This window comes from Phycomyces blakesleeanus (assembly GCF_001638985.1).
Source record: "Phycomyces blakesleeanus NRRL 1555(-) unplaced genomic scaffold PHYBLscaffold_2, whole genome shotgun sequence".
Lineage (NCBI taxonomy): Eukaryota > Fungi > Mucoromycota > Mucoromycetes > Mucorales > Phycomycetaceae > Phycomyces > Phycomyces blakesleeanus.
Window position 1 is genome coordinate 836,761 of NW_017265135.1, and position 13,153 is coordinate 849,913.

Consider the following 13,153-nt stretch of genomic DNA (forward strand, 5'->3'; position numbering starts at 1 on the left):
AATACTCCTTGCATAAAATCAATTATAAGACTCTTAGCTAAAGTATACTAAAATATCAGGGTGAAATATCAATTAATTCTCTCTAAAAGTCATTATGTTTGTCATGTAATAAAATAATAACATAACATTCCAAGTCTTGGGTATAAAACTCATAATAAATCAACTTTTTTTTGCAAATCACAATCTTTATTACTGTCATACATTTATAAATATCTAACCAACTATGGTACCAAATAAATCAAACAGAACTACAAGAAGAAACAGAAAGAACTTGGTCATTCACCAGTATATACTGTCATCTCCAAGTACAAAAGATCAAGAAGATGAGAAATTTGTCCCTATGAGCAGCTTGTCAGGTTCTCTAGGTAGCTTAACATACTACAAAAAAACTAGTACTACAGTCAAAGCTCGATATAGTGATATGGATGGTGGACAGAAATTGTATCACTATCACTATATTGAGTGTGTTTTTTCTTACTCTGCGAATTATTTAGTGATATTTCTAATGCTGTTGTGAGTGACTACTGTTTTCTAATAGGATTTATAGTATTTTGTCTAAGAAACTGGGCTTGCTTTAAAATGCTAAATAAAATATATACTACATTTATTTTTTATAGTACAAAAATAAACTCAGAGCTCGATATAGTGGAACGTCTATATTTTCTGGTAGATGGTAAAGTATTAGCCGAAATTGAGGCTTATCTACCAGAAAATAAGACAAAAAATACAACTACCAGAAAATAAAAAATGGGATAATTTACTAAGTCGTTTTGAAAGTTGTTTCAATTTACAAAACATTTCTTTAAGAAAAAAGCTAGATAGTTATAATTTTATTCTTGTGTATGAGATCTGCAATGAACTTCATATTTGTTTTTTATAGACTGAAAGACTTGTAGAGAGCGTTGATATGCATCAAACAAAGTTTGACCATCATCTTCAGTCATATACTGTTGCATAATCAGTAGATCTTAGTTTGCATACTGAAGTGTTTGATTGATGTCAATACATTGCTGTATAAAAGCAGATGTACGACTGATAGTTGGTGTGATTGTAGCTGTTTCAGAGGTAGAGACTGGCTGTATTACGTTTGTACTTGTGACAGAAGGTGGAGAGAAGTAGAGAGATCGGTTTGTATGCATTTTAAGCAAATACATATGCTTACAAGGTTTATATCTTTGCTGATAATCAAAGCAGATGCACAAAATAATCAAGTTTGGCTCTGCAACCTGAACGACATATGCTGTATTTTCATTTACAAACAACCGAACTTGCCAATTTACATCTTCTGCAGTACCAGAAGCAACAATCATCATTTCCCTGTCATCATCATCGACTTCTTCAGCTTCCATCTCATGTATTCTTTGTTGTCTAGTAAAAGAACTCATTGGACCATTGTTTGACATGACGCGTTCATATTCTTGGGTGAGATAATACTCAACATCATGTACTAAAACAAAAACAAGCTTATCAAGTTTCTTGTTTCTAGATCTTTTCATGAAAGCTGTTTTTAATTGATTGTGCCAGGACTCAATATAGTTATTTGTGAGCATATAGGAAAATTGTCGTTCATGGTATGCTCTACTCCAGATCTTAAACTTTGCTTCTTTGCACCAGTTTCTCTCAAAGTAATCCAAGAAGCTTTCTTGGTCGTCAAAGTCTTCTTTAAACTGTACAATTTTATGATGAAACTCATCTATGTCTTCTTCATAAATGATTTCTTGCAGAGACTTCATCATCACACCATGTAAAATTTGTGCCTCTGATGGTAAGGATCCAGGAATCTTCACACTGTCAGATAACTTTCGGTTCCATGCATAGGTTACATGAAAGATGCAAAATTGAATGGATGTTGCAGGGAAAGTTGTCTGAATGGCGTGAACTTCTGCTGCACAACAATCAATAGTAAATTGCTTTGGGTCAACAAGCAAAGAAGATCTCTTCAAGAACTGCAGTCACTGCACAATGGGGCTTACACCTCAATCATTGATTACCATAAAGGCAACAGGCCATCCTCTACCAATATCTTCATCACGCACCAAAAGGGTATAAAGAATCTCATTCACGTTGCTAGAGATTGCATGAGTAGCATCCAAACAGAAAGAAGTTGCGGTTTTCATTTTTTCTTACTGAACGGGTGACATAAAAACATATGCAAAGGCTGATGGATCTGGAGAATATGAAGTATTTGCCTTAAAGATGTTGAAGTTTAAGGCAGAAAGTTTGTTGTTCATCCAGATTAAGAAAGATGTCATTTGATCTTAATCAAAATGATACAGCTTTTTATTGATCTATTACAGAAATATATTAAAGTAAATGCTATAAGATATATTATTTTTAAAGCTTACTTTGTTCATCAAATTCCAGATATAATAGTAGTTAACTTTTCTTTCAGACTTTCTACCATATCGATCTACAGCTCTCAACATATCAATTCTAATTTGACTAGCAGATTTTGACGACTGTTGTGATGGTTGAAGTTGAAGAAGTTTTTAAGAGGAAGAATTAAAGATTTGAGATTAGGAACGAAGATTCGTGAGAACTTGTGTAGGTTTTGTTTATTGAGAAAGGATTTTGTATCAAAGTTTGACCAGGTTCCTACACTGAACTACTCCTGCTATTTATATTATTTTGGATCAGGAAAATTATATGACTGGGGTCAGGTAATCGATCCTATCTGAGCCTTAATCAAAGCAACGTGATCTTGGGATAATTAATGTATGATTAATTATATAAATGTGTGTAGTCCCAATGAAGTATTAACATCGAAAGTAAATGTGTTTATGAGTTATAATTATGCTTATAATAATCCACTGATGTATCCCATATTATGGTGATATCATCATATGAAATATAATCACTATCATGCATGCTAAACATGTGTGTTAAATAATAAAGTAATTGGTAGACACCTTTGACTGGAATAGCTGAGGCCTTATATTATTTCCTTCAGACTTATTCTCAATTACAGCAGTAGTCAATACTCATTTACAACAACGACTGTTCTAATTGCTGAGCCAACTCGTGAAGATATTTCTTTGCAAGAGGAAGGGTGCAAATGTCACTACGCATATCACCAGGAGTATGCTCTGCATGATCTTTTGTAACAACAAATTCATAAAACTCGGGTGTCTTAAAGAATCCTTTCACACGAAGAAGAGCAGGACACTTGTTTTTCTTTGTTTGCTTTTGAACCACATGCAAAGCTACCTTAGATTCATAGGTTCCCCAACGATGACAGAAATACTCCTGAGAAAAACACAACTTAATACCAGTTGCTTTGGCTTCTTCAGCAGTAATGTTGGTGGGTTGCTTATTGGTGTTGTGAATGACCCACTTGACTGCACAAGCTTCCCCAATCTCTGTTAAACATTCTTTCCACTCAGATGTTTTTACTCTAATAATATTTTCTAATCTAAGTGTCATCACTTCTGGAACAGAAGAGCATTCCAAGGCTTAAAAGATTGTTGCCAAAGTGTAAATGGTTTTGTTAGATTGAGTGTTGTTGATTGACATATTTGGTGAGAGTGTGTATTTTAATAAAACGCGTAATTTAATGGATATAGAATATCTGTTTCAAATAAACAATTCAAAAACAAAGAAAAGGATTGGAAGTCACTATTTTAGTTAATATTTTATCATCTACCAGAAAATATAGACTTTCATATAGTGATACTGGTGAATTCAAATTTTATCACTATCACTATATCAAAAAATAGTGATAATAAGCAGGCACGGGCCTAAATTGTCCAAAAAATTATTACTATATTGCGATTATCACTATATCAAATATCACTATACCGAGCTTTGACTGTACTTCAAGAGGATCATACTTAGTTAAAAAGGTTATAATGTAATTTTTAAAGGTAAAATAAAGTTCAAAAAGACATAAAATCAATATTTAATCTACTTTATATATTATTGATAGTATTGAAATACGCATAAGGCAACTCTAATAAAAGTAGCTTCTTTATTGTAAATATAATTTATAAATACACTTAAAAAGAGCATGGAAAAGCTCAATAACAACAGAGAACACTTATACTTCTTTATAAATCTTCTGACATTAATCTGACAAATTAATGTATACTTTCACTATAAATTTCTAATAATATCCAAATAATTTATGAAAAAAGTGGACAAATAATTGCCACAATCATAGCCTAGTCCTAAGTCGATGAAATAATTTCAGCGGCAAAAATAAACAACTGCTAATTTTGGCAGGAAGAAGTTTGACTCTATTAACAAGCTATCTATTATCCCGAGTAGATTGGCTTTTCAATCCAAATATAGAAGTATAAATCTAGAAAGCAGTCGTTTTTTCCAAAATGGAAAAAGCAAAGGTTACTACTAAACTGTCCTGTAAAAGTTACATTTTATAAATTCTACAGATATAAGATAATGCATAAAGGTGGTTATATTATTGAAAGAATTGAGAGAATTGAAATAAAGTCTTTAGTAGACTGCATCTGATGTTGAAAGTAAAGAACACCACAGCAGATTTTTTGTGTAATCTTGTTCCTTAAAAGGATTCTTGTATATGGGGCAAATTTTGCCCATAACAGGAAATTCATTTTTTTGGGGGACTGAAAAGTGGGGGGATGGGGGAACTACTCTCGGCCAATAGATTTCGATTAAAAAATGTACTGCACAATTTCAAAAATGATTCAAATTTTTAATTTGTTTCAAATAATTTTGGGTTGTAAAAAATTTATTTTTTATTTTCGAAAAAAATTAGGCTAACAAAAAAGCTAGACTGGACCATAACATTCACAGACAGTAGCACACCAGTATATCCATATCACTAGAAACACTAGTAGTATAGTTGTTTGTACTTATGCCTATAAATTATGCAATCAGTTTGCTGCAAACTACTATGTCTAGCTAATCCAAGAGACCCGGTGCCAGAAATGCCAATAAACCCAAAGAGCATAAAGATTTGAATTTCGAGAAAAGCTAAAGCAGAAGAACTAATAATTAGTAATTAAACTTAGTTATATATATTTAACAGAATTTTATCTTTGACTCTATTAAGGCATTTGCAATAAAAGTCAGCCAAATCTCTGCAAGTGAGGAGTAAATAGTTAGTCTTCTGTTGCTTTGTAAGAGGAACATGTAGTTATTACCTCTTTATTGATTTACCAAGATGATGAAAAACTAATTTATAAACTAGAATTATATGATTAATAAACACAATGACATAAAAAACTTTGATAGCATAAATACCTTTAAGCTTATGGTCTTTAAGCAAAATTCTACTTCTATAAATACTATAAGCATACTGGAATATCTTACAAATGGAAGCTCATGCAAATAATAAAGATTTTGTGGAAAAATAAAATGAAAAGGAAGACAAAAACATGCAATATTTTCTTAAAAGAAAAGAAGTAAAAAAATTCTAATTGGTCTGCTGACATTAAATATCGATCTTTGCACATTTTATAAATTCAATTATTTTCGCAAAGTCATTTTCCCCCCTTTGTTTTTACAATCAATTTACTATTATACAAAAGAATACAAGACAAGAAACATATAAAATCGTTAAGACTCGCCCCCTAAAAGGCAAGGCAAACTTAACTTTAGCATCAATTCAGGTGTTTTTACCTACTCTGAATGCGAAAAAGAGTTCAAAAAGCCTTGGTTACTGAAAAGGCATTCGAAGGTTCACCATATAAGTAATCAAATGGCAATCAATACTGTACTCGACGAACCTGAGCAAGCCGAATTGATAGTCAAGAACACTATTCCAGATGCTAATGCATTTGATTACTTGAGTGACGAAGATGACTCCTCCAGTATTGGGGATGAAGAAGACAACATTGTAGACGAGGAAAACGATATTTTCAATAATTTCTTTGATATTGAAATGAACAGTAATCCAGTTTTCAATGCATTCTCTGACATGTTTTCTTCTGCTGCTGCTGCTGATGAGGTATCAATGACTGATAATGACTCTGAGATCCTGGAAGAAGTCTTTGAGACAATTGGCGCTGTAAATGACCATACAAGCTGTTATCCTTTTTGTGATCTTCAAACCATGATCCTTTTTGCTTTTATCGATGGGAATAATGATATGATCTCCCAGCAAATGTTGAAGAAGATACTGCTTGCAATGAACTTGATCATTAAGATCCAGCAAGAAACTCCCATAAGAAAAACATTTAGGTTACCTCGTTTGGATGCTCTTTTAAATTATCAGGCAAGAAAGAAGTCCAAGATGTCTGTCTTTCCTTCACAAAGAATACCAGTACCTGGATCAAACGGGAATGCATTTGTCCACATTAACCTTCCATCCGACCACTTGAGATTTCTTATGGCAAACCCAAAGAAATGCAAGTTGATCTTGTCCATGCCCAATCGTACCCCAAACCAATCGATCTGTTTGGAACAAGATGAAAAGTGGAGAACCCACCATCTCTTTCAGCAGCCTATGCACACTGTAAATGGTATAGATGTCTGGTTTGGAAACATCATTTACTTGAAGACAAACAATTGCAGCATCCGCTTTTTGGTTGAATCGTTCCACATGGCAAATAAAAACATTTTTGCAAGAGGGTATCTGGTCAGAGCGATTTCGATTGTATGCTATGGCATTGAGGTTGCTGTTACCAATCTTAGAGTAGAGCAGATCTCTCATGTTGACACCACTCCTGTTGAAAGAGATCACTACTACAGTATCTCAAGTAGCCTTACCAGATTGAGTCCTGCTCATGACTTTCTTCTTTTTGGAGTTCATCCAATGAAGAATCATATGCCTCTTTCTGTTTTGCCTGGTAATGTAGATCGCGATGCAGTATTTTACAAAGTTAGGGTTGTTTCAATCATCTTTTTTACAGACGGCACTTCCAGCAATCATTCAAAGCAGTACAATCCGTTTGAAAGCTGGTTAATGAGATGTGCTGCCTTGCCTTTTAAGGATCAAAATTCGATAGCAAACATCCAGTTTCTTTCTACAATCCCTAAGAAAGATGGTGCAAATGGTATGTCTCTTCTGCCAGCAATTGTTGATGACTTTAAGAAACTTGAGAAAGGTGTAAAAATGTTCTCCGCTGAAGACAATGAGTATGTTCTGGTTGTTGCTCCCATCCTTTGGATTGAGGCTGACACACCATGTCATTCAGAACTTTGCGGATTGCTTGGGCTGGTCACCACATTTCCTTGCAGAAGATGCTACATCAAACTTAGACGTGCAAAAGACTTTGTGAAGGACTTGTCCTACTTCTGTGAGTGCCATGAGAGACGAACTTGAGAGCACTATGTTCTTGCAAACTCGTCACCTGGCAGAGACACTGAGATCCCAAATGCTCTGAAAATTAGAATGAACATGCCTGCAAACAAGATAAGCTTTAGAGATCATTTGACTGGCCGCTTATTAGAATTGCAGTCGTTTGATCCAGAAAAGAATACACCAGTGGAAATCCTCCACACGATACTTCTTGGTGTTGCAAAGTATATGGTGATTGCCTTGGTTAAGGTCGTGCTTAAGAATGACACAGTCACAATAGCAAGACTTTCAGAATTCTTGACAGATTACATGCAATCAACTGGTCTATCAAGAAAGTTTATCCAAAACTTGAGACATAGTGGTTCATTCCTCGGTAGAGATTTCAAGGTTCTGCTTCAAATACTTCCAGTAATTCTAATTACAGAATTCTCTGGAAATCATGAGCTAGACCTTGTAATACCATGCTTTGTTGAACTTGGCCAATTGTGTTCTCTGGTATTCGTTTGTCAGGTGACATCAGACTTTGATTAACTATATTATCAGAGTAGATAATGCAGTGAAGCACTTGATCAGAGCATTGTTTGACTGCAATAAAGGAACCAAGAACGAGCTCCACAAGGCATATTGCATCAAGCCAAAAGTTCATTACTTGACACATCTCAAGGAAGATATAATTCGTTTTGGCCCAGCCCTCAATTATGAAACAGAAAAGGGCGAACAGTTCAATAAACACATTTGCAAACATCTGTTTCATATGAATTGCCAAAACACTTCCAGGGATGTTTGCCTAAAGTTTGCAAAGCAGGTAGCATTGCAACATGTAATTGATGGTGGGTCGTAGATTAATAGTTCTGGCAACCGAGAGAAGTCTGGGACTGGAATAGAGAGGTTCATTAAGGACAACAACGATACTGGAGATATTGAAGATGATGCCATCCAAAACAACAGTTTTGGCGTGTTTGTTTTTAAAGATGATCCAATCTCTTGCCCTCGTATAAGACTTGTTTCAAGCTCTGTTTGTTGTAAATGAGTATTGGCTACTGCTGTAATTGAGAATAAGTCTAAAGGAAATAATATAAGGTCTCAGCTATTCCAGTCAAAGGTGTCTACCAATTACTTTATTATTTAACACACAGGTTTAGCATGCATGATAGTGATTATATTTCATATAATGATAGCACCATAATATGGGATACATCAGTTGATTATTATAAGCATAATTATAACTCATAAACACATTTACTTCTGATATTAATACTTCATTGGGATTACATACATTTATATAATTAATCATACATTAATTATCCCAAGATCACGTTGCTCTGATTAAGGCTCAGATAGGATCGATTACCTGACCCCATTCATATAATTTTCCCAATCTAAAATAATATAGATAGCAGTAGTAGTTCAGTGTAGGAATCTGGTCAAACTTTGATATAAAATCCTTTCTCAATAAACAAAACCTTCACAAGTTCTCACTAATCTTCATTTCTAATCTCAAATCTTCAATTCTTCCTCTTAAAAACTTCTTCAATTTCAATCACCACAACAGTCACAAAAGAGAAGACGTTGTCAAGTATAGAGAAGAATGATCACAGCAAATAATGACATATAAAAGAAGAATGGAAGAATATTCAGGAGATAACATGGAAGTTGTTGAAGAGCCAAAAGTCTTGCATGGTGAAAAGAAACTTGTCTTGGTTACACATGACAAATCAACCTTTTATGCATATGACAGAAGAGAGAAAAACTGGCTAGATGACAAAAAAAACCCTTTGCCCAAAAAAGATCAAGGGCAAAGTATAATGGTCAGTGAGTTTCAATGTGCTTGTCATGGTACAACGCAAAGACAGAAGTGGAGTTCCCAAAAGCTGTTTTTTGCCGGTAAAGGAAGAGATGGATACTGGACGAGTGATAATATGATCAAGCAGCTTATAAAAGATGCAATTACCCTCTTTGAGTTGCTGCACCCAGACAGTTAAGCTGTATTCATATTCAACCAAAGCAGCAATCACTGAGCATTTGCAAATAATGCCTTACTTGCCAAAAGGTTTACCTTGAACAACAAGCCAGTCAAAGAAGACAAAGAGTTCGATTTTAAGAACACAACATTTCTTTTGGATGGTGAGCCTTGTCCTCAGGCTATGTATTACACGAAAATGGAAACCATAACGAAGAAGAAAAGATCTGTGGATATTCCTGTAAAATATGTAAAAGGAATCAGAAGTATTTTGGAGGAGTGTTTTCTTTGGTTGGATACAAATTCATACAAGCCTGGTAGCAAGTGGCTTGCTGATTGTTGCAAAGATGAAGAGCCGGATTCTAGATGCTGCGCCCACCACTTTCTTGCTGCCCAACCTGATTTCAATGAACAAAAGACCGTCATCTGTGAGGTTGTGGAGGCAAATGATCACATCTTTGAGATGTATCTGAAGTTTCACTGCAAGTGCAACTGGATAGAGAGGTACTGGGGAGCTGCCAAGGATTTGGCCAGAAAGGAGTCCGACTATACCTTTAAATCACTAAAGGTTAATGCTGACTCTTATCTGGACAGAGCTGGTGAACTTGCAAAGGTTTGCCGCTTTTACAACAAGTCCTGGTGCTTCATTGAAGCCTACAGTCAAAACTGCACTGGTGATGATGCATATGAAAAAGTAAAACAATACTCTGCCAGAGTTTGTGCTTCACATAGAAAAGTTCTAAAAAATGACTAAAATTTTAAATCTCTAAAAAAATGAATATTACTATATTTTATTTTTATCTCTCTATTAAATAATTATTATAATAAAAAAACTTCTCTCTATCCTTTTTTTTATTAATTGATTGGTGTTTTAATACTAAAAATTGTGGAGTTTTCGATTTTGAATATTGAAATGATTGGAAAAATTGATACTTATCAAAACTTGCACTATATGTTTTTATTTATTTGCATGTTTCTTATATCTTAGCATAAGGTTTTCTTCTAACATGCTTGTCTATTTATGTTGTTAAGTATTTTGATAATCTCCAGTTATAAGATTACTTGTTTCTTTTGAAGTACTTTATAGCCTCTCTGAAAAGCAAGAAGTATATCTTGCATATCTTAAAGCAAATGATTTACATCATCATCATCTACATTATTAATAATAATAAAAAATCTAATATCAGAGTTTGTTATGAAAAAAAGAAAGAATGAAAAAAAAATCTTCAAGTCATCATTAGTGTCATATATATTTTGTACAAATGTATTGGCTACTCTTTGATATAAAATATCAATATAGTAATTTTATAATAATAACATAAAGTTCTCTATGCTAATTTTTTAGCGTGTCTTTGAATTGTCTTAACAGATTTTATTCAAGTAAGAAAAGTTTAGATATTTTTTTCTTTTTCTACTTCTGACTTTTAATAGTACTCAATTGCAATTTATATTTTCCGTAAATGTAATATCTGTAGTTAAAATGAATGTCTCTCTCTACTGGGATCTAATTTTAGATGGTCAATTTACTTTTTATCAACCATTTCAAAAAACAGAGATTTTCTTGTTTCTGTTGTGAATGAGTATTGATTACTGCTGAATCTGAGAGTAAGACTGAAGGATAAAATAATATCCTCAGCTATTCCAGTCAAACGGATCTCCCTTTATGATATTATCTAATACACAGATCATTATACACATAATTGATTATTTATTATTATTACCATGACATGGAATATACAAATACATATACATTATATATATGGCATCATTATATTTCATCTACATATTTCTTTTATTATACAAATACTTAATTGAGAGACTACAACTACAACTATCTAATATTATGAAACATTACCTGAGTATCTGGGTCGGAATACTAAAATATTACTAATAGCATAAATGTTCTTCTTTACTAAAACTCTTGGACTGATCTGACTGGAGAAGTATCATATCAATTGGTCTTTCCGGATCTTTCCAGAAGAACAATACTCCTGAAAGATGACTCATTGTGATAAAGATTACTTAAGCACACACTGAATTACAAATTAGAAAAACATATAAATATCAGTAGATAGTTCCGTGTAGAAAGACAATCGAATTTTATCATTCTTTACTTTTCTTTTGAAATAAACAACCTACACAAGTTCTCATGAATTCTTTTGTCTATATTATATTTTGCTTTATTTTCTCCCCACAACAGTTTCAACTTAGATTTTTGGTGATTTCTTGATTATTATAGATCATAAATGAAGTCACAGATTGAAAAAACCGCCCATATTTGTTGTAGTGATAGTTTAAAAGTAGTATTTCTTAGTATAATTTAATATAGTTAATAAAAAATTTTATGTTTTTTTTTAGTGGTTTGGAATTTATTCCAGATCATATTTTTTTTCATAAAAATCTCTGTCTTTTTTTCAAATTTTTGCAAAGTCATTTCATGGTTACTCCAAACAACTCCCAGATTTTCTTAATAAATATTTCGTTTCCCTTGAACTTTATTTTCTTCTCTATTTGGATGTTATTTTTTTTAAATCACAATATTATACAGAAGAAATTTTTCTAGACCAATCACAATGCTTGAGTATAACTTATTACCATATTTAGTTTCTAATATCTGTGGTAGTAATATAATTATCACTAAAATTACAAGGAAAGAAATCAAATATTTTTCTTTTTTTTTAAAGTGATTTGGAAAGACAGCTTAGTAGAAGACAAATATAGAAAATTATTGACCAAAAAAATTGGAAAAGTTCACCTCAAATTTTTCAAATATTGAAGAGTGAGAGGAACTTTTCTAATTTTTGTTTGTCATGTTATGCTTGTTTTATTTTTAGATTTAGAAAATTTTAAAAGTTTCCCTTATAAAGCAATAATTTGCACTTTTCCAAAATGCATGAAGGTCTCTAGTATCTAGTAATATTATAAGTTATTATAAATTAATTACAAATTTTTAAAATTACAAACTGATGAATAATCATTCTAATTCCTACTTCTTTTGTAAGAACAAGCCACTAGAACTTGTATCACCAAAATTAAGCATGACAGTGTCAGAGCTGACATCAGTAACCATAATTGGGATTTACAAGCAACCAGTAATGGTTGACTTTTTAGGATAAAAGATCTTGACTTTGCCGATTGGTCTTTCACATATGTTTTAGATGTTTAAGACGGTGAATATACTTGTAGAAGATATTACTGGACAATAAGCATCTAAGACATATTATCGTAGCTATTCTTTTAGCCAGAAATCAATTATCATTTTGTATAAATAGTCAAGAAATACATTTAATAAAAAGGCGTCTTTATTCTTATCTAAAAACTATTCTTAAAAACTTAACGATCCCCAGTGGTATTGATTCTGCGACTTAGTTACAAGTGCCAGAAAAGAAATACCAGATTGAGACCTGACAACAGATCCATTAAAATAATGTCCAACACATGGAAGACACAAAATTAAAAAGGTCTCGCCGAGATTTGAACTCGGATAATGAGAATCAGAATCTCAGATGCTAACCATTACATCACGAAACCAGATACATTCTATCACATGTGTTGTAAGTATATACGGCATTTGGCCATGTCGTAGTGTCCGGTACCAGAAGGTCAGTCTGCTCAGTGGGTTGTCCAGTGGGTTGTCATGGCGTGTCGTCCCAGTTATGAGAGGCTGACGTCAACGGTTTGTTGATGTGGTGCTGTGCCCTTGGTGGTAAGAGGAGAATTTTTCTGTGCACAGGAAAAATCTCATTTCTGTTCTTTGTTCCTTCTACACATAATACTTTTTCCTTTTCCCTTGTTAATATATTTGTCTACATTGTACTCATTTGAAATCATGGTCCCCTATGCTAGTAACATTTCTCTTCTACAATGCACATAATTCATCTTGCCGACATCTTCGCATAACATCAGTACCTTTATTATTATATTTTTATTATATTTTTACTTATATATTTTATCCTTGCCATATTAATTAC

The 13,153-nt window shown here is 33.0% G+C and overlaps 5 protein-coding genes and 1 non-coding gene across 6 annotated transcripts; 3 read left to right on the forward strand and 3 right to left on the reverse strand.

Annotated features, from left to right (window-relative positions):
• Positions 1-223: 223 nt before the first annotated feature.
• Positions 224-744, forward strand: PHYBLDRAFT_58377 (hypothetical protein; the record flags this gene model as incomplete). The annotated part of the gene is made up of 2 exons (XM_018440304.1): positions 224-513; positions 618-744. The coding sequence occupies 2 exons, from the start codon at positions 224-226 to the stop codon at positions 742-744; spliced, it is 417 nt and encodes a 138-aa protein (XP_018297368.1).
• Positions 745-968: 224 nt separating this feature from the next.
• PHYBLDRAFT_58378 (hypothetical protein) lies at positions 969-2,252 on the reverse strand (the record flags this gene model as incomplete). The annotated part of the gene is made up of 3 exons (XM_018440305.1): positions 969-1,946; positions 1,992-2,067; positions 2,128-2,252. The coding sequence occupies 3 exons, from the start codon at positions 2,250-2,252 to the stop codon at positions 969-971; spliced, it is 1,179 nt and encodes a 392-aa protein (XP_018297369.1).
• A 526-nt stretch (positions 2,253-2,778) lies between these two features.
• Positions 2,779-3,423, reverse strand: PHYBLDRAFT_58379 (hypothetical protein; the record flags this gene model as incomplete). Its single annotated transcript, XM_018440306.1, has 2 exons — positions 2,779-2,869; positions 2,990-3,423. The coding sequence occupies 2 exons, from the start codon at positions 3,421-3,423 to the stop codon at positions 2,779-2,781; spliced, it is 525 nt and encodes a 174-aa protein (XP_018297370.1).
• A 2,257-nt stretch (positions 3,424-5,680) lies between these two features.
• PHYBLDRAFT_58380 (hypothetical protein) lies at positions 5,681-8,577 on the forward strand (the record flags this gene model as incomplete). The annotated part of the gene is made up of 5 exons (XM_018440307.1): positions 5,681-7,220; positions 7,284-7,717; positions 7,743-8,042; positions 8,064-8,244; positions 8,534-8,577. 5 exons carry the CDS (start codon positions 5,681-5,683, stop codon positions 8,575-8,577), a joined length of 2,499 nt encoding a protein of 832 aa, XP_018297371.1.
• Positions 8,578-8,826: 249 nt separating this feature from the next.
• On the forward strand, positions 8,827-9,936 carry PHYBLDRAFT_58381 (hypothetical protein; the record flags this gene model as incomplete). Its single annotated transcript, XM_018440308.1, has 2 exons — positions 8,827-9,199; positions 9,296-9,936. The coding sequence occupies 2 exons, from the start codon at positions 8,827-8,829 to the stop codon at positions 9,934-9,936; spliced, it is 1,014 nt and encodes a 337-aa protein (XP_018297372.1).
• A 2,705-nt stretch (positions 9,937-12,641) lies between these two features.
• On the reverse strand, positions 12,642-12,713 carry PHYBLDRAFT_t50. The gene has a single exon. It is a non-coding gene; the product is annotated as a tRNA-Gln (tRNA).
• Positions 12,714-13,153: the final 440 nt, after the last annotated feature.